This window comes from Rhizopus delemar, genomic scaffold (genome assembly GCF_000149305.1).
Source record: "Rhizopus delemar RA 99-880 supercont3.16 genomic scaffold, whole genome shotgun sequence".
Lineage (NCBI taxonomy): Eukaryota > Fungi > Mucoromycota > Mucoromycetes > Mucorales > Rhizopodaceae > Rhizopus > Rhizopus delemar.
Genome location: NW_027137842.1, coordinates 685,343 through 710,039, shown reverse-complemented (window position 1 = coordinate 710,039; position 24,697 = coordinate 685,343). Strand labels below are relative to the sequence as shown.

General features: G+C 38.2%; 8 protein-coding genes across 8 annotated transcripts; all 8 read right to left on the bottom strand.

The window, feature by feature from the left end:
- Window positions 1-511: 511 nt before the first annotated feature.
- RO3G_15545 (uncharacterized protein) lies at window positions 512-1,304 on the bottom strand (the record flags this gene model as incomplete). The annotated part of the gene is made up of 2 exons (XM_067670129.1): window positions 512-1,043; window positions 1,243-1,304. The coding sequence occupies 2 exons, from the start codon at window positions 1,302-1,304 to the stop codon at window positions 512-514; spliced, it is 594 nt and encodes a 197-aa protein (XP_067526230.1).
- Window positions 1,305-2,348: 1,044 nt separating this feature from the next.
- On the bottom strand, window positions 2,349-2,885 carry RO3G_15544 (uncharacterized protein; the record flags this gene model as incomplete). Its single annotated transcript, XM_067670128.1, has 3 exons — window positions 2,349-2,501; window positions 2,561-2,695; window positions 2,745-2,885. The coding sequence occupies 3 exons, from the start codon at window positions 2,883-2,885 to the stop codon at window positions 2,349-2,351; spliced, it is 429 nt and encodes a 142-aa protein (XP_067526229.1).
- Window positions 2,886-3,310: 425 nt separating this feature from the next.
- Window positions 3,311-5,652, bottom strand: RO3G_15543 (uncharacterized protein; the record flags this gene model as incomplete). Its single annotated transcript, XM_067670127.1, has 7 exons — window positions 3,311-3,429; window positions 3,478-3,656; window positions 3,706-4,127; window positions 4,302-4,820; window positions 4,873-5,179; window positions 5,230-5,478; window positions 5,609-5,652. 7 exons carry the CDS (start codon window positions 5,650-5,652, stop codon window positions 3,311-3,313), a joined length of 1,839 nt encoding a protein of 612 aa, XP_067526228.1.
- Window positions 5,653-6,177: 525 nt separating this feature from the next.
- On the bottom strand, window positions 6,178-6,960 carry RO3G_15542 (uncharacterized protein; the record flags this gene model as incomplete). The annotated part of the gene is made up of 1 exon (XM_067670126.1): window positions 6,178-6,960. The coding sequence occupies one exon, from the start codon at window positions 6,958-6,960 to the stop codon at window positions 6,178-6,180; it is 783 nt and encodes a 260-aa protein (XP_067526227.1).
- Window positions 6,961-9,245: 2,285 nt separating this feature from the next.
- RO3G_15541 (uncharacterized protein) lies at window positions 9,246-10,287 on the bottom strand (the record flags this gene model as incomplete). The annotated part of the gene is made up of 3 exons (XM_067670125.1): window positions 9,246-9,291; window positions 9,346-10,138; window positions 10,200-10,287. The coding sequence occupies 3 exons, from the start codon at window positions 10,285-10,287 to the stop codon at window positions 9,246-9,248; spliced, it is 927 nt and encodes a 308-aa protein (XP_067526226.1).
- Window positions 10,288-10,617: 330 nt separating this feature from the next.
- On the bottom strand, window positions 10,618-13,544 carry RO3G_15540 (uncharacterized protein; the record flags this gene model as incomplete). The annotated part of the gene is made up of 10 exons (XM_067670124.1): window positions 10,618-10,638; window positions 10,695-11,008; window positions 11,064-11,186; window positions 11,317-11,755; window positions 11,805-11,938; window positions 11,988-12,049; window positions 12,103-12,176; window positions 12,227-12,266; window positions 12,452-13,042; window positions 13,090-13,544. 10 exons carry the CDS (start codon window positions 13,542-13,544, stop codon window positions 10,618-10,620), a joined length of 2,253 nt encoding a protein of 750 aa, XP_067526225.1.
- Window positions 13,545-18,493: 4,949 nt separating this feature from the next.
- On the bottom strand, window positions 18,494-18,667 carry RO3G_15539 (uncharacterized protein; the record flags this gene model as incomplete). The annotated part of the gene is made up of 1 exon (XM_067670123.1): window positions 18,494-18,667. One exon carries the CDS (start codon window positions 18,665-18,667, stop codon window positions 18,494-18,496), a length of 174 nt encoding a protein of 57 aa, XP_067526224.1.
- A 2,293-nt stretch (window positions 18,668-20,960) lies between these two features.
- On the bottom strand, window positions 20,961-22,296 carry RO3G_15538 (uncharacterized protein; the record flags this gene model as incomplete). The annotated part of the gene is made up of 2 exons (XM_067670122.1): window positions 20,961-22,084; window positions 22,230-22,296. 2 exons carry the CDS (start codon window positions 22,294-22,296, stop codon window positions 20,961-20,963), a joined length of 1,191 nt encoding a protein of 396 aa, XP_067526223.1.
- Between the last annotated feature and the right edge of the window lie 2,401 nt (window positions 22,297-24,697).

The window sequence follows — 24,697 nt, the reverse complement described above, 5'->3', positions numbered from 1 at the left end:
TTCTTGACTACCCACGATATTCTTTTCTGGCCACTGACTATCGTCTTCTCTATTTGCAAATGTATTAATAGGGTGTACTGCTTGTGTGATTTATCTTTACTTCATCACTTGACTTTCTTTAATAATCCTTTTTAATTCTTCAATCACTGCTGGACTCACATACACTATACATCTGTCAGTCTCTCCTTCTCTTTTTTTTTCTATTCACTTTAATGCATGTGCACTTTACTTTCTTTTTTGATTAAACTGTCTTTTCTATAATTAGAGTTGTTTGCGTATCTACAAAGACCATCTGATCTAAACTCAAATTCCAAAAACTCATGACCATATTTTCCTTTATGTCCAGAGCTGTGTAGAACAATGTCAGTAGGAGAGGTAATGATGAATAGGGATGTTGAATTACTAGTATCGAACATAAAATTCTTCTTCAACAGCCATCCAGTCTATTTTTTGAAGAAAAAAAGAAAAGAAAAAAAAGTGAACAGAGGACATTTAATTTTATGATGGTCATTTATAATTCAAGCAGTTGTTTAATTAAAGGTTGCAACATTTTAAAGTTCATTAATTCATAATGATCACCTTCAAGATTCATATCTAACAAGACATTTATATTTAAGGATTTCAAATGGTGGGTCATGACTTCTGCCTGTTGATTGTCAATCAAGGAATCTTGCTGACTGTGGGCGATGATCACTTTAGCGCTTGAACTCGTCTGCAGACTTACAGGTGAGGCTTGATAATAGTCACTGTCGCCAAAGGCTTGATGGATAAAGTCCAGATAAGAAGGAAACGTGTTGAGTAAGAGAGGGATATCATAGATACCAGACACACCCAGCACGCCCTTGACAGGGACTTGATAGCCAAGGAGAAGCATCATGGCGATATGGGCTCCGGCTGAATGACCCACCAAGTAAATTTGTTTGGGGTCATATGTGTTGGTAGGTGGTGTGTTGATTAGGAATTCAATGGCCTCTTGGACGTCTTGAAGATGACTTGGGTGTTGAATTTTAGATACAGTTTCATCCTTTTCTAATAAACTCAGCCTAAGCACACGTATCAGTTTGTTTGATGCATAGGATATACAATGAATCCTGCCTGTAATTCACAGAGACGACTGAGATGCCTAACGATAAGCAATCCATAGCCAAAGTTTTGTAATCACTTTTATCTTCTGTTCTCCATGCTCCTCCATGAATAAAAATAACAAGAGGCGTGTTTTCGTTGGCTTTAGGTGATGTATACAAGTCAAGCGACCTTGCGTTTTCTTGTTCTACTGGACCATAACAAAAAGTATCAATGACCATCTTTTTAGAAAAAAAAGAAAAGGACGGCCATTTAATTTTCCTGAAAATCATCTCATTTTATTCCTAGACGGTCTTTCACTTTTTTTTTTTATAAATGAAAAGTGTAATGTTTAAAACGCATCAGAGAATAGATGAAGCAGTGACTTCTAAAGAGGTCAATACATCATGACCAGCAGATCGTTTCAGTCGTTCTCTTTTTGACTTTGCTCACCATCTTGTCCAAACCAAAGGCCTGTTCAAAGAGTGGTTATCTCTTTCTGTGGACTGGGATGACTGTGACAAAAAAAGTCACATGTTGTCAATTTGTGTAGATAAAAAAAAATCTCTTGAAATTGAATTTCAATTTGGCAAGTGTGTTTTTCTGTATCTTTCTCTGAAGCCAATAAGTTTGAAATGAACAAGACTATCCACATGGATCAAGCATCCATTTTGAACCATTCGTTGTACAGATGAGCCCCTTGGCGATATCCATAGAGCTACAGTGGGCTGTCGTCAGTGAAAGACACTGTTCAGCTTCAATACAAATTCAGAAATAACACGCACTGGATCCAATCTGCACAGAATCACCTCAGCCAAGGTAAAAGACGAAGAGTGTCAATTGTGCAAAGGATCAAAAACAGAGCATCCTATGTGCTTGCATTCAAAAACAAGACTTTCGAAAGCAGCTTTTAAGAGATTTTTTTTTTATCTACACTCTGGGCTTGTTCATTATCATGACCAATGGACAACATGTGACTTTTTTTGTCACAGTCATCCCAGTCCACAGAAAGAGATAACCACTCTTTGAACAGGCCTTTGGTTTGGACAAGATGGTGAGCAAAGTCAAAAAGAGAACGATTGAAACGATCTGCTGGTCATGATGTATTGACCTCTTTAGAAGTCACTGCTTCATCTATTCTCTGATGCGTTTTTATCCACATGAAAAATTTCAGTGAACTGACTTTGGAAGAGTTCAAAATGATCCAACGTCCTCTCTTTCTCTCTTTGTAAATAATCAACTCAGCCATTATTATTTTACTCCTTGAAACAGAGAAAAGGTATTTATTAAAGGATTTTACAGAATCGTTTATGAAGCTTTTTCATGCTTCCAGCAACAGCAGCTCTTGTTGCAGCTTCTATCACTAAATCTACATTTATATTTTGCATAGCACTACATTCATAATAACTCGCTCCAATTTCTTTTGCCAGTTGTCTTCCCTATAAAAAAGTTTTTTTTTTCTATTTCTTGTGCTTTGTCATACACATGCTTTATTTACCTCTTCTTCTGTAATCAACCTTTGTCCTACTGATCCTAACCTTTTGATTTCCTCTTGGTTTTGTCTATAGTCTAGCTTTGTACCCACCAATAACTTGGGTACATTTTCGCAAAAGTGAGTTACTTCTGGTAGCCACTAGAAGCGAATGAGTGTTTTTGTCCGGTTGAAACCAACTGTGTCTTACCCTGTCTTGCACATTGGTAAATGAAGTACGCAGGTTGATAGCAAAACAAATGAGGATGACATCTGTTTCTGGGTATGATAAAGGTCTCAGACGGTCATAATCTTCTTGTCCTGCTGTATCCCACAATGCCAGTTCCACCATTTTTCCTGTTTCCAACTGTACATTGGCAATATAATTCTCAAAGACGGTTGGAACATATTTCTAATACACAGTCAGTCAACCTCTTCAACCTCCTCCTTCTTCTTACGTACTGCAGGGAAAGCCTTTTTTTGATAGACGACGAGTAAACTCGTCTTGCCACATCCACCATCACCTACGACCACTAATTTCTTCCGAGTAATCTAATATGAATGAATACAACCTCCTTTATTTTCTTTTATGTCTCACTCACGCCTCGGGTCATAATAATAAAATGTGTATATTAAAAAAAAAAAAAGAAGAAAGAAAAAAAAAAAAAAAAACATGAAAAATCCCCATTTTCATTTTTTTTTTCTTTGTCCCTCTTTCTTTGTACTCCCTTCCTTTTTTAATGATTATTGTTTAAAACATCGCATTTCTATCTATTTTTATTGTTTCTTATGATTTAAACTGTGACCTGCTAAAATAGGTTCCAAACCTTGAACATCCACTGATCTCTCGTTGGATAAGCTTTCGACGGTAGCCATGATTTCACGTGTAGGAGGTTCTAGGATGATCATCAGGATCCCAATTCCCTTTATTTTAATTCACTTACTGGATTCACACAAGATGGCAATGATGCGGATGACAAGGGATTCTGTTCCTTCAGGGCATTCTCTTAAAAGTGAAATCAAATCGGATGATTTCATACCAATCGATTTAATCATGTTGACACTATGAGCTCGAATTGCTTCTTGTACCGTTTCGGATGATTGAGTGTAAACTGAAAATAATCTATGAAAATTGGGTTAATTAAGCCATGATGTCATTTTTATAAACTCACTCTTTTAACAAACTGGGCTTCTTTGTGCACAAGACAAAATAGAGTTCGGCATGGCAAACGACTTCCTTCTCTGTCCAGTCCTGGCCTTGGGTCAGCTCCTGAAGGACTCGGATCGAATACGCTTCGACTCGGGCATCAATATCCTCTTGATCCACATTCCACTTCTTGACGGCCACGATACTTGTCCTTCTCATCTTGTCATACGGATGAACACAGAGATCCAGCAAGACCTGTAGTGCCTCGTACCGGACGCCGACCTTGTTCGTCACCAAGCTGCGCAAGGTCGAGATGCATGTCACGAAGCGTTCAGGGACATGTTCTAGGTTTTGCTTGACGAGTGCCACACACTGAGCGTCCAAGGCCGGTGCGTCCATCAAGAGTTTCGTCAGCGTTCGATCCTTGGCATCCAGTGTGTTGATACTCTTTTCGAGCAATTGATGAAACCAAACAAAATAGTCTTCTCCAGGATGTTCTTCATTTAACCATGCCAAAGCCAATTCACTCCTGTTTTTTTTTTTATGTTTTATAAACCAAATTAATAATCAATCGTTGTCCTATTTCTATAAAGACACATGCCTTGAAGGTAGATTTTCTACAATGAAATTTAATAACAGCGCTTTAATTTCATCTGTCATTATTTTATTATTATTATTTGAATTAATTCCTCTGGTCACCAGTTTGGCTACGAGTGTAGACCATGTCTTGACTTGTTGGTGGTCCATCAAGGCTGATTGGGATTGCAAGATGCGTTCAAATGTCATCTTGATCATCGTCTGTCTTTGTTCATCGCTCATCGTCGTCGGCTTGGCTGTGACCAGTGCGTACGGTTGTGCCTTGAACAGCTGATTCGCTCGTTCTTCTACACTGGCCAAGACCTCCACCTTCGGCTTCACTTCTTCCTCCTTCACGATCGGCTCTCGCATGGTCACTGGCACAGGCTGCAGGGCCTCTTCCATTTCTTCATCCGAATCCAAATCTTCCCTTTTCACCTTTTCGCGTTTGATGCTCGGATGATCAATCCTCTCGGGCTGTTCGGGGGGTGGTGGATAAGGCGGTGTGGTCGATCGAACGAATCCAGGCCGTGTCACTGCGAGGGTGACACCTTCTTTAGGAAGCTAGAGATCAGTAGGTGAGGACTTTCTTTCTTTGAAAACACGTCTTTCTTACCATGGCCACGCGTTCTGTCATGACCTCGAGTGGGACGGTCTGTAAGACGGTCATGCAGAGATGGACGATGGCTGCTGGAGGTATTTGGGTGATATCATAGTTGGCAAGCAGATGAGGTGAGGAAGCCGAAGGGATCACGGGCGTATAGGGCTCACTCAACCTCGCTTTCTTTTGAGTCGCCGTTTCTTCTTGTACGGCCAGTCTCTTTTGACGTCTGGTTTCTTTTTGCTGAAACATGGCTGGATTACCCCCGACGGCACCAAAGCCCTGCAAGAGCTCTTGTCGGTAAGCGGCCAGTGATTCCGTTCTGTATGAAAGATAAGGGACTTGGAGAGGGGGGTGGTATGTGTATCTTACCGGATGAGGGAAACAAAGGCAAGTCGAATGGCCTTTTCCACATTACGTATCATCACGGGTGAATCCTGCTCTGTCCTTTGATTCTTCCAACCGATCCAACGGGCCACGACCGGCCTGAGGAACTGAGGTCGTCTCTTGACCGTCACCAAAAGACAACTGATGGAGGCTGTAAGGACAGATTCGATGTCAGAATCAAACAAGTTCAGAATGGTTTCCAAGATGCCTTGTCCTTCTTTTTCAAGTGCTTGACTGTTTAATATACGATGATTGGATCTTAATAAATAAAGTGAAAGATCCTTCTATAGCCTACTTTAGCCACCATCCACCTACTCACTTTTTCTTTTACCTGTGAAGACTTTGATAATAAAAAGATGATTACTTGTAAACATTTAATAGCATGAATCTTGACACCTGAATTGACATGATTCAACAAGTTGTAACGAACCGTCTGAATAAACGAATGCGTCATTTCCCACAACTTGGATTCCGCCTCATTCTGACAACTATCACTTTGCATCAAAAACAATCCACTTTTTTAGTACAAGAGAAAAACTTACACAGTTTTGAATAAAAAGGGTAGAATGATGGTAAAAGCTCTTGTAGCACTTTTCAATATTCTTAATTCCTCTTTGAATTGATCACTTCCGTCATCTTCTTTATCCAGTCGAGCCATCACAATCTCTATTAAACTTTCAAGAAATCCTTTTGTAGCAAAGGAAGCTGCACTTTCAGGCTGTGATAAGACTTCTCCATCAAACGCACGTAATTGAACTACTTTTTGATCCATGAATTAAACAACAAAAAAAAAAAAACTTTTTGCGGAAAAAAAAAAAAAAAAAAAAGAAAAAGAAAAAGAGTGTGAATACGCGAGGAAGTGTGTGTGTGTGTAAAAAGAGTATTTTTTTATTATAATAATTTAAAAATCAGATTTGAAATAAATAAAATAGTTTATGCTGTCGATGGGTGAGGATGATGAGAGGCTTTAGGAATATCCAAATCAGAAAGTAAGTTTTCATCTTGAGCCGCGATACGATCGGAGAGATAATGATTGGCATCTCTGTGAACCGCTTCATCCGCACGAACAGCCAGGACGACATCACGAATGGTAGCCTGAGGATGCAGATTGTAATACTCAATCGCCACCTGGGGAGCAGGTCCATTCTTGATGATGCCTTGATCGATGTCGTTCAAAAAGTGGGTGTAAGAAATCACGGCCTCTTCTTCTAAATAACCACACATCCTGTGGGCTGTCTTGGGCGAGACGAGATAGAGCAGAAAGTAGGCGTTGAAAAATATGCCTTGAGCACCCAAGACCATCAGACGATCCCACACTGTCGGCTTGAGACACTTCATCCATGTCATCAGATGCATTCGTTCGTTTTCTGCTTCGTGGAGCAAGTGGCTGATCCATCCGTTGTCTTCAGACATGCGACGTAGGGATTTCATGTGACGCAGCATGGCACCGACCATGCCAGGCACGGCCGCGATGGTTTCCAACATGACTGCACGCATATAATGGTCTTTGCCAAAGTAAGTGTCCGGAAGCAGTCGTAAGCACTTGACGGTATAATAGGCCCCCTTGTCACCCAAGCTGGCCGGCACACGGTGTTTGCCTTCACCAAAATCAATGTTCTCCAGGGCTTCGGTCGACAGGATCTTGCCCGCCACGAATTCTTCACGCATCGGCACCGGCTTTGAATCAAGCACTTCACGGTACATGTCGTACGGCATGTCAATGTTCAACTTGGTCTTTTGTGTCAGTGTTCGGCGGGCGAGGATGGGCAGAGAAGGAAAGAGGGTACGAGCGAGAGGTCGTGAGGATTTGGATAGAGAGGATTGAGCGATAGTACGAATCATTGTGAATGAATTGATGAAGGAGAGTGATGGATCGTGTGGGTGGTTGATTTATATATCTTTTTTAATTTCAGGGAAGAATCGGAATTTACACCCGGCTTCTACTCTTTTTTGTTTTTTCTCTGGAAACTTCACTGTCATTGATCCCCATCCAATCAAAAGGTGTAACAAAGATAAATGAAAGCATGAAATCAATCTAAACAGAGATATGCTCATCCAAAAAAAAATGGGCCATCCCAAAAAAAAAAAAACAAAAAAAAAAATCATATCGGCTGCATAGTAAAATGAGTTATCATTTAGGATAGTTACGGAAAACGCTATGACTCTTATTTTCGATGTGCGAATTCGGAAAATGCTGTTTGAAACCCAAGCCAATGAGTTGGTTGATCTACAAGATAAAATCAAGTATGGCTTCTCAACAAATCAATCATTGCTTGTTTTATTCTAAATAAAAAATAAACACTTCTTTTTGTCACAGTCGATTGTATGAGAAAAAAAAAAGGAGGGAGGGGAGAGGTTTCTATTTTTGTAAATTAACCAATGGCATGTCATGAATTCTTTTTTAGATGATATGCTGAGCAATCATGACATACGCTCAAGATGATTTAGGGCTGAACGGTTCGGATGATGAACCCTGGGTGTCTTTCTTTAAATAGAAAATGATCAGAATTTGGAATTCGGTGAAAACGGATTCTTTTCCTATTTTCTTCCCCTTCTCCTCAACCCATTCCGTTCAAATCGAATCGTGTTCATCAAGCGCGAGAAAAATGGATGGCATCGTTTCTTTTTTTGGGGGGAAATCATCATGCACTGACATGTGGATCAAGGGGACTTTCGAACACTGTCATGCTGGATGAGATCATCGTAAGTGTAGTAAAATTTCATTTTCTTATCATCCAGTCTAGACAACAGTTGCTTTCGTCAGCGACTGTGGATTGTATCAAGCAATAAAAATCATGTCTGATCCATCAAAAAAGATTCTTCACAAGTAAATTCAGTCGACAGCATTTCTTTACATTCTTATGTTAACCAACTTTATAAAGCTCTGATATTCAAAAGCACAAATAATAAAAAAACCCCTTTGTGAAAAACAGTAGAAAGCATACATCTTGTTTGTCCTCATTCACTGCTCTTTCTGTTTATTGACAGATAAACAACGACCCAAACGAGTGGACTCTTTGAAATCATTTGAACAGATGCTTCCTTTCAGAGCCTACAGTCTCTCTGATCCTTTGAAAAAGTTCACAGCCAATAGACACTGTAAAAAAACATGGGCAACAGACCTTTCTGATGTTATAAAAGACATCTTGTGTTACTTTATTGATAAATCCCTTGCTTTGATCATCATAAAATGATTATCATTGAGTTTTAATCCTTTATTATTCTCCACTCCAGATTGTTTCCTCTCCTTCAGTTCCCTGGACTGAAAGGATGGAGGCCGTTGAACAAAGAAAGCGGGGCTGAAAGTCAACTTTTCTGACCACAACGCCCATGCTCTCTTGATTCACGATTGTTTGAAAAGGGAGGGTGTCTTGGTATGCTCCAAAAGACCATGGATGAGACTTGTCACTGCTTCCTCAAAGTGGTTGCTGTGTGGATAGTCAAAGGATCTCTTTGCTCTTTTAGCTTATTGACTATAGACTTAGTTTTCGACATGTGTCGTTTGGTATCAAAGACAGACCCAGTCGATCTCAACATAGTCTTGCAGTGCTTGATCGGCTGAAATAGGAATAAGGTAGAAGGAAGATAAAAAAAAGGGGGTGTTTTATAAAAGGCATGATGTATGCTTGGGATATTCTAGATTTGGAAAATGAAATCTTTCAGCCTTGTTATCACACATACATCGTCTTGCTATTCTTTTGGATTTGTGATCGCACTCGATCAAGTCCTTTAGATTATTTTTCTAAAAGAGTACATGAAAGCTAAAAAAGAATCTAGAGCAAGTCATCAGACTGGATCCCTTTTCTTTCTGTCAGTATGGATAAGCTTCAATCTGACATGTTTTCTTTTTATAATGTCGTGTACCCAATAAAGTGTCATCCTTATGAAAGAATATGAACGTTATAAACTATTTAAATAATCAATTTAGCAAAAAAAACCATGTTGGAATACGATTCCAATCATTGAAGAGTAAAAAAAAAAAAAAAAAAAAAAAAAAAAAATCAAATGGAAAACGATGCTTTCAAAACCTTGTTTGTATTCACCCAACTATATAAAAAAGACAGTTTTCTATTCTAATTTACTTTATTCTTTTATTTTTACATGGAATCATATTTATTTTCACACATCACAAACCAATCGGCATGCTCTCCTTTTGCTTGATGCTTGGCAATGTTCACCAAATCCTTTGAATAGCCAATGTACAACTTGACCTGTTCCTTCATGTAGGCCGCCTCTTCATCATAAATTTGAGAGACCAAGACATCGGTCTCATCCACCAGGATCTGTGCCGATCGATAGACATCATCCAGCCACGCCACAGGCATCGGATCGCCTTCCGCCAGACATCGACGCTCGATCTTTTGCATCACAAAGACGGCCATGTCGACCAGTTTGGCACACGTCTTGGCCACCTCCAATTCTTCCTCGGTCAAGTCGGTTTCGTCATCCTCGCCTTCATTATCATCAAACCCTTCCGATCGATCTTCCCCTCGAACAATCTCATGGACCTCTGTCTTGGCATCCCTCAAGGTACTCATCAGGCTCACCCAAGCCTGTCGGACCGCCGCCCGGTTGTCCTTTGGCAACCCGGCCAGGTCCTTGCAGGCATCCCACACAGCGGCCGTGGGGACCATGAAGGACGCCTGGTCTTCTTTTCTTAAAAAATTCGAGCATAAATTGATCACGCCCAACAACAGCTCGTTCACCGCCAGCCGATAGGCATTCTTAAAGACCTTGCCGGCCCGGTCAGGGATCGTGTTGTAGAAGCCAACGATACGATAGACCGTGTTGCTGACTTCTTGAATCATGCGAATCGCATCGCTCACTTTACGGGGTGGTTTGCAAGATAAAGTAAACTTGGTGGCATCGTGAGACAAGACCTTGCCCAGGTTCACTTTAAAGAAGTCATTAGCTTCAATCGTATTTCTCTCTCCTTTCTTGAACGTCATCATTACCCATCTTCTCTTGAAATCCTGCTGTATCAAACTCGTCGTTCGTCACCTTTCTTTCTTCCTTCAACTCGTCTAGATACAAGGTACACATTTTGCAACATGCCTTTAATTTTTCTGAGGGGGATGATTAATATAAAAAAGAGCTTTCTTTTTATAAAGTGTAAACCTTGAAATTCTTCTTCAGTGGACATCGTGTTGAAACAACTTTATAAAATAATTCTTTTTTTTTTTTTTTACATGTACTTGATGTGACTTTCAAAAAAAGTATCCACCCTATACGCTATCAAAAGAGAAATAACATATAGTTTATTTAGCATTGTTTGATAAAATTAATATAGGCCCTATGGATCAAAGTCTGGTTTCTAATGTTGTTTTTTTTATTTTTTTAAATCAAAAAACTCATTTTTTATTTACAAACATATTAATAGACAAGTTGTTCATCCTAAAATACGTACAAGTCAATATCAGTGACTGCATTCGCTTTTTTTTCTCTCTTACCAAACTCTTTGCTTGAGCAAAACATTCATCATACAACTCCTTATAATCTTCAGCAGCCTTTGTATCCTTATTCTTACCACCCAAGACAACCATGGTGACAGACGTAGGACGCTTGGTAGAGCCGGCTTCACCCAATTGTTCTTTAGAGGGAACAAAGATATAGGGAACATTGCTGTCTTCACAAAGGACAGGCATGTGTGAAATGACGTCTAAAGGAGAGATGTCTCCAGCAATGATCACAAGACCCTTTTCTCCTTTACGAAGGGCTTTGGCAACTTCTTTCACACCACGACGAACATGCTTTACTTTACTAGCTATAAATGCATGTGAGTTTGAGTTTTTTTTTTTAAAAGTCATCTTGCTGTAAACCTTTTTTGACAGTTTTGAAAAGTTTCTTTGTTAATTTATCATCAGCCAAGGGATGAGCAATAGGGGATTGAAAGCGAAGGACTTCACCTTCAGACTTTTTGACCTTTTTTTCCTTTTTAGATTCTTTGGGCATGGTTTATTATAAAAAAAAGAAGAAAAAAAAAACAAGTGAGATGGAGCCCGTGAGGGCAACCACACAAAAATTAGTAGGTATCTAATGTGACTGCGATCAAGCCACTCGATTAAAAGTTACCACAAATGGTCAATTCACGCATCTGCTGCAACACTTCATCCACACGACGATCGCCTCCTTCCATGCTCACGGGCAACGCGCCTCGCATGCCCTCCAGATACTCATAACCACTTTGAGAAAACCTCAGCTCGGTCTTGACCAGCGCTTCAAAGACAGGATCCAGGTAAGGGACACGGAGATCGATCAGTTTGGGTAGATCGTTCACCAAGATGGTATTGAGGTTTTCATAGAGCTCTCGGGCCATGTTGGCCTCTTGTTCGGCGCGTGGCAGACGGGATGGATCCTCGGAGGGTTTGTCGATGAGCTTGCGCACCTTGGAACGGGATTGGTCATAGTCCAGTAGTTTCTTGTTGCGACGTTTGATGGCCTCGTTGACCTCTGGAAAGTAAGAGACGTATCGAGCCAGGGGCTCGATGACCGTCTTTTGATAAGCAGGGTCCTTGTCTGTGCATCAGTAAACCAATCCCTCACTGTCCTCACTCGCTTACCAAATTGTCCTTGGATTCTCTTTCGATGGCTTCCAATGCCTTTTTGTACTCGGTAAAGACTGGATTTGAAAATGCATTGTCTCCATAGATTTTTTCAATGATTTGAAGTAGTCTTGTTTGGGAGGCAATAATGGCTATGCTCAGCATGGTAAGGAGTCATTTCTTTTTTTAATAGTAATTTACCTCGAGTAGAATCCATGTATTGCTTGGCATGCTTGGATAACTTGTTGGATTTCTTTTCAAGGCTATACATTAAAATGAATTCGTTTATTCTTTTTGTTTTCTCGGTGACATTTACGTTTTGAATCTCTCGAGTTCCTCTTCATATTCATTATCAAAAGTTTTGTCTGCTCCCCCTGTTTTTTGTTTAATCTAATAAAATAATAAATATGGATATTTTCTTGTACTCTCAAGTACTTTACAGTGGTACCTGCTCTATTCAGGTTTTTCTTTATTCCGGATCTATAAAAACATGGTCAGTGACATTATAAAACACAGCATAATTAAGCCGCATGTTACAGAAATGCCATGGTATGAATAATATAGAAAAAAAAAGGAGGGATTCCAAAAAAGAGGGTGTGATGATAAGATTGACGTCATGATGAAACAAAAATAGCAATTGTTTGAGAAAAAAAAAATTTATTTACAATTCAGCAATCTCCACCACTTGCTTGCCAAAATTCACACCACGCAAGACATTGCACAAGGCCTCTGGGGTCTTTTCGATCCCCTTGGCGATATCCTCACGGTAGGTGATACGACCGTCGAGGAGCAAGGCCGTGACGTCCTTGAGGAACTTTTCTTCAAAATCCGGATGATCCATGATGATGAAACCTTGGACGGTCATGCGCTTGACGAGCACGTTGATGACGTTAAACAGAGGCTCAGGCTTCTCCCGGTTGTATTGCGAGATCATGCCACAGACAACGACCCGAGAGTAATTGTTGGCGTGGGCCAGGACGGCGTCGAGCATCTCACCGCCGACGTTTTCATAATAAATGTCGATCCCCTTCGGGCAGTGCTTGGCCAGGTTGTGATCGATCGAGCCCTGCTTGTAGTTGAAGGCCGCATCAAAGCCGATGGATTTCAAATAGTCGACCTTTTCATCACTTCCTGCCGAACCCACGACGTAGAGACCCAAGGCCTTGCCGAATTGACCCACCAGTTGACCGACCGCGCCGGACGCAGCAGAGACATACAGCGTCTCACCTCGCTTGGGCTTGCCAATCTCATGTAGCCTATCAAATCTCAGTCCCCTGTTCTCTTCCTCTCTGGTTTCTCTTACCCATAGTAAGCCGTCATCCCAGGCATGCCGAGCACCCCCACATAGTGTCGGAGGGGCAATCCGTTCTGTTTGGCGTCATTACGAACCACATAGGACTTTTTGGCCTCCTCGGCCGTCACCCGACTGTACTCTTCAAACGCACCACGGGCCGTACGGCCATAGACAAGATCATCGACCTTGTAATCCGGGTGGTTGGAGCGAAGGACGACGCCCATCGTGTCTCCCGTCATGGGCTCGTTCAAGCCAAACGCAGGAGCGTAGGATTCGATCGAGGCGTCTCTCATCCGGCCGCGCATGTAAGGGTCCACAGAAAAGACGAGTTGCTTCAGAATGAATTCACCCTTTTGAAGAGGTGCATCCAAGTCAAGTGTGGTTTCCTTGATTTGCATGTGTTCTCCGGGTTCGGGGAAACCAGTGGGAATCTTTGTGAAAAGAACTTGCTTGTTGGATACCATACCTAAGGATGTGTGTTTAGAACAAGGATAAAAAAAATGTTGAAAAAAAATAATAATAAAAAAAAAACCGCTTGCATTTATATATCAAATGAACTAAAAAAAAATTCTGGGGTCTAAACTGACATCAACTTTCTATTATGTTCGATGTTGGTTGTGAAGACAGTCAACATGAGCTCGAATTAGTAAGCAACTGCTTTTCTTTTCAAAACAATACGATAGCATGTCTTTCACTATTTTGTATACAGACTGACATGAATGCATCGGATCGTTTCTTTTTTATTTATAAAGCTTGAAGAAAATAGGATTGGATACAAGATCGTATCAAAAAGGAAAAACCAAGGACATTTTTACTTGATAACGAAAGATGTGATTGAATCCAATTAGCTTTGTTGTTTATGAACAATAAAGTATTCGCTTGATGTTCTTGACCTATGAAGCTCTCTTTCTCTTTCCATTTACATACACACGTTCATAGAACATTTCTTTAAGAAATGGTTTATCCGTTCTATCGCATGGCATTTCACACTCCGGGATTTTTTTTATTCATCTTTGAAACAATGAACAGTCGTTTAAATAGTTTTCGAATTCCAGAAAAAAAGATTTGCAAATAAAAAAGTGGGGGGGGGGTCGTTCGTACCTTTTCATTATGAATGATTTAATAAGGATACTGATGGATGGCCTTCCTCCAGGCAAGTTTCTAAAGCAATTCTAGAAGCACTCTTACGGATCAAAAAAAAAAAAAGGGATGGTTGTGCACTCGTGTCCTTTTTTTCTTTTGTTTTTTGCATTTCATTAATCATCGTGAAACAACCTTTATTTCTTGTGAATCAAAATCACAGGACGGTTTCATAAACTGACGATGTTCATTCTGAGATGTGTTTGCACAGAAAAAGAGTTGGATCGGACGCAGGGATACAGTGACTGTGGTGAATGAAACAGTTTGAACAAGACATGAATATCACTTTTATTCCCTAAATTATTTTTTAATGAATCTGTCGATTTGCAAATGAAATATGTTTCTGCAAAATTAAAAAAAAAAAATCATTGAGAAAGCTTGGGTGTGAAACATGAATTAATTAAAACAGAAATTACAAGTTGATGTTCAGGCACCCAACCTGTCGTTTGACAAAAAGCACAAGCAATTAAAAAAAGGGAGGTTTGTAGCAGGCTTGCTAATAATATAACAGTCATGAGGATTTAAACAAGGGAGTTTGTTTAGGGACTCAAGCCCTCACTTTCCATTCAACTCTGACCAAACAATACAGTTTCATCAAAAGCGGGTTCTTGTCCACCCTTGCTTATCCAAGAAGGAAAAGGCCAGCTGCGGGTGCATTTTGCAATGTCAATAGTAACGAATTGAAAACAAGCTGTTTCTCAAGCGATCGCAGTTTTTTTTTCCTGATCCGGACAAGAGTCTCTCTCACTCTCTCTCTCTCCTGTCACCTCTTTTCCTTTAAATTGACCATTCATTTTGTCATTTGCTTTTTGCGCAGTCAAGAAAGGATCGTCATCCGTGCACTTGATAAAGAATATGAGGTCGTTATTCAATTTTGGCTTGTACTTTAGGCCTTTTTTTTTTTATCGCACTCAATACCGTTTGTTATCAATAGTGAAGGTATCTTACCATCCTTTGGGTGATCCGGCCGCTAAATAAATCATCATGAGCCTCAATAAAAAGATACATCTTTGACTGTAGACAGTGAAAAAGTGCTTAGAAACACTTGATTTGACTCCTCAAATACGAAAGATGATGACATGACTCAAACTGCTTGTTTCAAGCTTAAACATCCATCCCTCCTTTTCTTCCATCTCAGCTGATAACTGTCGATCACGCTGTTTTTAGGTGGGACTGATTTTGAAATGACTGCAGTCGTGGAACGTGATTTCTTTGTCTTTGTTATCGTTCAACCTTGTACGACATCCAATCTCACTCAAAAAATAGTGAGGGTAAATGTAATCCGTACGACATGATTGTGGTCTTTAACAATGCTTTGTTAAAAGTCTAGATTCAATGACAAAAAGGGTGATTGATGCTTTCTTTTGTTTTCTTCTGTTGCTTTGAACTCAAAGCAGTAGACATTAGTTATATTTCGGATGGGTGATTAGAACATACGACCTGGCTATGAAAAAGACAGCAAATGAATAAACAAGTGCTTATTTGCTTCCAATGGCTACCTTGTGTATTCTTGTAGAGAGACATCTCACTGGGCTTGTGTGTGCGTGATTGTTGTTTTCCTTTTATCCTACAATGTGCAAAACATTCTCCGCGTCTTTCCGCTCATTTCAAACAGGAACCATGCTTGTAGAAAGCATCAAACTTGTTTTTTATATAAATTCTAATTTTGATGATACAATAAAGCCATATCACACATCTAATGCTCAGCAGAAATAGGTATAATTAGAACCAACAGTAGATACCACCGTATTCTTTATGACAATCCAACCAAATGCCACAAGTCATGTAAGCTTTGGTGATAGAGCAGCTATGAACAGTACAAACCGAATGAAATGATTTCTGATTGTTTTGAAACAAAACTTTGTCTTGTGCTTTTATCTCATCTATTTCCAAAATGTACTGAGCTCTTTCATCTCTACCTTTGACTGAAAGTATGAAACTTACACAAGGCGAGATGGTACGTTGTTTTTTATCGTAACTTTGTGTCACTGTATAAAAAAGAAGGTAAATGCAGTTGTAGATGAGAAATTCGTCTGATTGTCAGACATAACCAGCCTATATAAAGTATCCATAGTGTGAATCCTCGAGTTGAGTTGTCTTTTTATCATTCAACCTATTTCCCAGTAACCGGGGATACTCAATGTCTTACAAGAGCACAGACCCGTTATTTGTACACTGGATACAAAGTCAAACTTAATTGACAGAAGAAAAGCTAGAATCAGGATAAGACCAGCCTATGGCTTCACAAAGAAAGGACCGATGGCTACACTGCACTTTTCTTCTTTTGCTTCAAATAATGGATCATAAGCAAGCCTGAACTCGTGTATTTCAGAATGGCGCGCCACCGAAATGGATGTCATGAAAGTAGTGATTGGCCAACAGAGGTAGTTTCCTTTCATCCGTTTCGCCAAGAATATTGGCTCATGGAATTTTATCTATCCCATTGCTTTGGGTCCCTTTTGTTTTCGCATGTCATCTGTCGCCACCAGAACTGAATGTTTCTGATCACATCCAGCTTTTCTTTGTCTGATCAGTCTGTCTGATAGTCTGTCTGTGTCCTAGCTTACTCAACAATGACACACGCTACTGTCATGATTGACTTGTAGTAGATTGGAATTAAAAGGAAAAGACTCCAACTAACGTTGAATGCAATTATGTGTCATTGCAAGAACATCGGTATCTTGCAAAAATACTACTCTAACTAGACAGGTCAAATGATGATAAAATAAAGATACAATTTTTGAGATTGATCTTTATTTTCAAGTTAAATCAAGCCGTTGTTCCAATTGAACTTTGTTATCTGCATCTTATTGATTAAATGGCTCTATATCTTATTTTGTGAATATCATTCTAATCCTCAAGTACTTTAATAGCTGCCATGTTGAGTTCTGATGATAAAAACTCTTCATTTATTCTTTTGTATGTGCAACATATCATCTTGCTTTGGAAATTGCTCATTTAAATATTGCTGTGTTGCGCGTTGCTTTGATTAAATGAAAGATGAGCCATATACCTAATGCTAGATTGGATGCCTAACAACAGAAGCAAGGCTTGTTGCTTTAGTTGATACTCTTTCTTATCAGCAAGTTATTATTAATAAGATACACATTCGAGAATTTTATGTCCACTTGGATTGTTTATATGATATTATTTAAATAAACTTGCTATTTTAATCATGACCCTGTCTCCAGACTTATATTTATTTTTGTTTATTAAAAATGATCAAGTCAAGGCTACTGAGAAAGAAAATATAGGGACTTTTGTATCCTAATTGCCAGTGAATGACAGTCCTTGATTAACACTTGACCTCTCAAGGTGCCTCTTCATTAAGAATACAATATTTTTGCTGCCTCTTTGAGTCATCAATATGATGAATGTTCATGCTCTAAATCAACATAAAGCATTCATCTTTTGTCGGTATCAAGTATTATTATTGCACTTGAGATGCAAAAAAAGAAAGGGATACTGTCAATTGTTTATTACAAGGATATGGTTATGAAGAGTTTCAATTCTTTCTTCTTCACACTCTACTCCTCATCTTTTTAGCTCTTATAGCCGAATAACATTTTCTTTCTGTTTATGGACTTTGACAAAAGGTATACCATTTTTACCGTTTTAAGTCATAAATGATCTTTTTATCTTTGTATTCTTTTCTTATTATTATTAATTTGCTCTATACATGAAGTATCAACATAGGCTAAATGAAGTATGTATTTCGTATAAGCTTGAGTTTCTAGGCAAAGTACGTACATCATCATTCATAGATACATTTCTAAATCAGTGACTACGACATTTTATAAATCCATTTAGTCTTGACTTTCTATCAGCAAAAGCAAAGGACAGTACATCCAAAGATGTCCAAACGCATAAGGTAGCTCAAATTGACGTCGCCATACAAATGTTTATCATCATTCATCACACAATCTGAATTAGTAGTCTGTATCCAAAACCTTTTATCATGTTGCTCATGAGTGAATAACCCAAAATACTTTTTCTTTATATTACTTTCTGTCATTTTCCCTTTTGAACAAAACGAAAGAAAAGTATCGTACAAGTCATTCATAAAGAGTATTCTATCCCTTTTTATGGACAATGTAATTCAAGAAAAGAAAAAAAAAGTACAAAGTAGGTCTGTGTTATATGTAAAAGAAGGCTTCATGGGCTTTATTTTGTTAACTTGTATTTTCTTCTAGTAGCATATCAAGGGCGTTAATGAACCTTGGAAGAAGAATAAAAATATTGCCAAAAAGAGGGAATGCTAGAAAATAATGTCTTAACCTACAACAGGTCCAAGAGTAGTAGTAGCACCTCCAATAACACCTCCAGCAGCAGAACCAACGCTTCCACCAACAGCCTGTCTTTTTTCTAATCCAATAGAGCCAAGAGGAAGTGAAGACACGATCATAAAGGCGAATGATAAACCAAAGAAGAGGAAAGATAAACGCATGTTTGTATGTAGAATAGACTATTGCTTGATAATGAGTTGATTGAGGGAAAGGAGAGTGCTTCTTTTATATGTGTTGAGATAAGAGGATTTGAACTGTTGCAATCTATGCATGTAGACAGTCACTTGTGATTGCAAATCTTTTTGGTTTTTTGAAAATATAAAAGAGGATGTATAGGAATGTTTTCTGCAAAATCTCAGGTTTTCTTAATATGGTTTAATAAAAAAAAAAAAAGGGCCTAAACCAAACAAAAACAAAGAAAATAAAAATGTAAAATTCGATGAGAGTGATAAAATATATTCTTTATTTAATATGATTGTATCTAGTATTTATATCCTTTTCCTTTATAAAGATTTAGTTGCCTCCTTTTCAATATGTTTTAATGAGCTATGACTATAGATCTAGGATAAATAAAGTTTGGCGTCAAGGTCTGTTCCTGGTTATGTAAGTAAACTGTTTATACTCATTTCTTTATTTATGTGTTATTACATCAAAAGATGTACTAAAGTGGCTTGTATTGAGTTAAATAAGTAGAACCAGTTATGACCAAATAAGAGATGAGAAGGAAAGTCTTTGCAAAACATTCATTATTCTGATTTTGTCGTTTGAGTGAAACCATGTTTAAAGTAATCCGGAGCATGACAGAGCTATTAGGAATAGTATCCTAACATTATTGTTCTCTTTGATTATTATTATACACTATGCAGGGGTAGGAATTGTTACTTGAAAATAACCACCATCGATTGTATGTATTTTTTAGACCATTCATAACTACGACTTTATTAATGTATCCTACGGCATGCATCATAAGGCATGGGTACTACAGTAAATAAAGGATTCGGTATTCAAAGATTACTTTTGTAGGCTCTTCTTTCGAAATACGTATCGTTACATTAGTCTATAAGCTGACAATGCAGAGCTTGGTGATATGTTCGGGTTTATTTTGACTTGACCTTTCATAGATCCTATCTTATGAATTCATGATACCGCATGTCTTTTTATGCTCCTGAGCTTTGCTTTGAGGCCCAACAGACTTTCTGACTGTTTCTGCTACAAGATCTTTGAATATCACTTTTTGCTTTCATCAATGATTCTGGTTATGGAAATGTCTATTGAAATGAGCTCTAAATCAGATGCTCTGAATGAACCCATAGATGCTAGGTTGAGGTAAAGAATGAGCCTTACATTGTCAAGATGAGATTTGTCAAGGTTTCAACTGTAATCTGTCGTGATTTGTTTGTTTCCACATGTTTTGATTCTGTAGATCATTTGGGAAAGCGCTTTTTTTTTAATATCTACAAAAAGGAACTAGAGATACTTGTTGCTTCTTTGTTTGCATAACGATTATAGTTTCTATTGGACAAAAAAGATAAAACAGTATCCCAATAACTGGAATAAAGCCAAGCATCTGTTCTCAGCGGAATGACATGGTTGGTCTAATCAAAAAAGAGATTCATGCAAAAGGTTTGGATAATAACAACAAGGGATGATGAAAGCAGCGATCAATAGATGACTAGAGCCTCAAAGAGGCAATACATGACACAAAGAAGCTTTAGATAACATGACGGTGGTCTTGATGCCATTTGATTGGGTATTTACACAGAGCATTAGAATGTCAGATAACTTTACAGTCTGCTGAATAACAATAATAACAATAATATGTATTGAGAGATATAAACCGTACAAGTTTACTATGAAATAAAGCCATCGACTATCTTGCTCTGATAGGCCTTGTTGTCTTTTATTACCATGTATGAATAGTTATGAACAGTCATGAGCAATTGTTGTAAGGATAACGATGCCTCAACCCATAAGGCTTATCTCTTCTCAAACATCCCAGTTGCTATACGTTTCTGTGAGAGATACATCTGACATCGTTTCCATTACCCTACTTGTGGCTCAGTCAACAGCAAATGACATTCTATTTTTTTTTTTGTACTTTATACATTAGTGTTAACCTGCAAGTGTCGCTATATTAAAAGATCTTAGTGTAATTTTTTTAATATCCGTTACATTTCATTAGTTTTCGCAATGAAATAAGTTAGAAAAATGATCCAACAGTCAATTTTTGATTTAGAAGAGGAAAGCAGTTTTAACATGTTCATTACACCCTAGATACACAAGGATTGGATTAGAGTGGCTTTAACATGCAATTAAAAATGATAGCATAGGTTTCATTCCAACTATTTGTACTTAGCAAAGCAGTGTAATAGTCCTGCACAAAGATTAATTTTGAATTAATAAATCTTTCAGGAGCTCAAAGTAAGTTTACCGATAGGTAATGACTTTTATTGTTTAATGTTCAGGCAGTGGAATAAAGTCAATGGATACATTAACTCGCTGAAGAGCTTTTCCTGTATTTGACAAGAAGGGTTCATCTTTAAAGAACTCGTTCATTTCTATTTCTCTAATTAACTTTGGATGTAAGCGAATAGACACATATCCTCTCACAGTCCTTGGTTCATGAAATATATTTAAAATGAACTCTTCCAGAGGACCTGTCAGCAGCCATACATCAGCAGGCTCAGTAAAATATTTAACAAACAGTTCCGTAAACACAATGTCGAGATTCATGACCTGATGCATCGTCCTGGACGCCTTGAGTAACCCAAAGCCAATGCTGAAATCTACAAGCTGCAAGCAGCGCAAATTGGGCATGACCTCAAAACAACTTGCAATAGCATCCTCTGCCTTCATTCGAATTGGCTCGATCGTCAAACACTGACTTCCGACCTTTCCTAGTTTTCCCAGTTGATCCCAGCCATGCAGACTCAAATAGCGCAGGTCGGGAGAGATGAGTGGGTAAAAACACTCTGTCCAGACCTTGGATGTCCAAGAGTGACAAAATCCGAATTCCAAATGGGACAAGTGTCTCAGTTTAGCCAAAGGACTGTATTTGTCAACCACTGTCTTTTCTAATTCGTACCAGACTCGCTCCAAATTTACTCGTAACTTTTCGACCCATTCTAAATGCCCTTGATAGAACTCTTCCATCTCCATCTCGGCTTGCTCCATCTTGCTGATTATATTTTTCTGTTCGCTGCTTTGACCATCCCGTATGCTTGTCAGCACAAACTGACGCATATTGTCGGGCTTGTGAATCGTAGGAAGTGAAAGGTCAATCATGGACGCAAATCCAGAGTTACCATCCTCTGCAAAGTTCATGTAGGCCGTCTGTAGATGCGGATGGGCGTAAACGAGATCAAAGCAGAAGCGTTTGGTATCGCACCATGTCTCGATATTTTCGCACACAATCGACAACAGTTGCTTTTTATCCAGTTGACGAGAGAGGTATTCGATCTCTGCCAGACATAGGTTTCTTGTCTCCAGGTGGGTTACAGACGGCAAGTTCTCAAAAGGCAGTGGTGTAAAATGAGCGTGTCTGTGTTCACTCGGTTTGGAGACAGTCAAATGGGTGACTGCGCTCAAAAGAGGTAGTTTGGAACTCAACAGACGACTGTAATATTTATAAAGTGTTGGTTTGTCTATCACTAATTTTCGCCACTAAGTTTCAAAGGAAAAGGGTCTTAATGTTTCGTCTACAAATCATTTTGCATCACTTACAACAGAAGGACGATGAGATATAAAATACCACTGGCGACACACGTTGGACAATGTGCTCAACGTCCATGGGCACCCGCCGCAAGACTCAAATATTAACTCTATGCAATCTTCATTTAGTTTTGCAATTGCCATTCTACTCGTCTCATAAAAATGTATTTACGAAAAAGAAGCAAAATAAAAAAAAATAAATGGCGGAGAAATGAATAGGCCAATGAACGTGTCACAATGATAGACAAACAATGCAGCTTTCATGCATAGCATCAGCCGGAAGAGGAGTAAAAGGTGGCATGAAGGCAAGCATACGTAACCATAGTCACCTAAAAGCTAATTTATGCATCAGTTGGCAATATAGATTGGTGAAAGGTCAATGACACAAGAGGCTTACTGCTAAACACAGGTTGGATACAAGAAAATGGTTATATTAAATCAATTTGTTGTAAATGTCACAAGCGGACAAGAAAAGTGTATTTAAGGATGCCTTCAAATAAAATATGAATAAAGTAATCACTTGTGTGGGATGGAGTACCAAGTGAAAAATATCATAAATATTGAATATCATAATAACGCAAGGGAATTCACTTTGAGAAATAGCCACAGCGTAATACTTGTGCATGTTTATAAAAGTAGATATTTTATTTTAGCCTAAAATTCTTTTTGTGTAATCAAAGATGTGAGTATGATATATTTGTGACTAGGATCACTTTGACATACACAGCTTGAAGCATCTCGCAAGGAAACATTAATCTAAACAGTAATGGATTTTGTATACATTGACGCTATGAAATGATGTAAAACTTGCTTATAAAAGCTTTTTTCTAGACTGGGATTTAATAGATACTAATTTATGATTTACATGTTTAATAAATATTTGTGAAATAAAACATGTATGTTATTTTCTTTTCATGAGTTAATTGTATACGTCTAAATAAATAAATAAAGCCAAGGTAACTGTTTTTCACAAATAGAAATAAATGAACAATAATTCAATAGGACCAAGATACAAGTCTATTTTGTCAATATGTATCTAGATCTCATGAACCCCCTGTAGTATAGATATTAATACATATACTCTGCAGTGGGCAAAATATCTTATACAACTTGCAGATGGCTAAACGCTACAAGTTGCTATGCATATTTCTAAACAATCTAATATAAACACTTGGTCCTCATTTATCAGCCTATTTTAGTAAAATGTACATGTGAATTAGTGAACATTTTCATATACTTGTACTATTAAACTTTAAAAAGGCTTGATTTATACATAATAATTATCTTTGGAATAAAATGTAGAAAGGATTATTCTCAAGTAATCAGGTTTTTTATCCTATACACATACATTGTATTGTTCTTGTTTGTTCTTGGTGTTCATTGTTTATTTATTAAAGAAAAAGATAGACTCATTAAGATTTATTCTCATATAAAGGTTTATATGAAATAAAGAGAATGTGTAGAATAATGAGTTGTCGCTAAAGATGAAGTACTTGTAAAGCATTCAGTAAGTAGATAAGACCATCATGAAGGTGTAGGTTGGATTCATTCTATTGTTTCTCTCTCTCTTTTATCTTGCACCTGGATACTTGCAGTTTAGGCTCAATACGATCCTAATTATACTTGGTATTTTCTTATTTGACCAAGTACTGAATGAATTTCTCTTCCTATTTATTTTGTTTTATTTTTGACGACACAACGACTGACTTGGTATGGCACTGATTGGTTACAATTCTTGTTAAGGCGGCATTGATTAAGCACGACGTCTGAATGGAGTTTATTACTTTGTTTGGGAAAATAGGAATATTGCTTTTTCTAGCATCCTTTGAATTCCTTTTTATCATTTACAATGAGACTTGATATCAGTCAATACAGTAAGAGGAATTTTTCTTATCATTGCGATCGTTAAGCAAATACACTTACTACAGGATAAACGTGGGGAAAACACCAACTCTGATCTAGTTCCCTGATGATGATGTTTACTTTGATGACTGGAGTTAAACTTGTCTCCCTTTATTGTTGACTAGAACCCTGTATCCTCTAGGTGTGCAGAAAAATTGTCAATTCTAAGTCGCTTTGTTAGCAACGATGAGGCTAATTTGGTTTTGAATAAAGACAAATGAAAAATTATTTATAATTAAAATCAATAGAAACAAAAACTGGTTACTTATGAATATGCTACAGTATAAGTCTGTGCCTATTTTCTGCATCTCTGAGTTAACAGATGCACCATCAGTTTTTAGAAATTTTTTATTTGTAACTTACATCATTGCATTGGAACATCTATTCAACCTATTCATGCTGGCTTCTACAACTGAAAAGCGTAACAATAGAAACAAACCCCACTTAAAAAGTTTAGTATAGCCCAAGAGAGTTTTTGCTTATACCTATCAATCCTAGTTGTGGATCCTTAAAGTATACTTTGGCCCCTTCTTTCCTTTGAGCCGTACATGTTCATGCCAAATGATGGTTGGTGACGA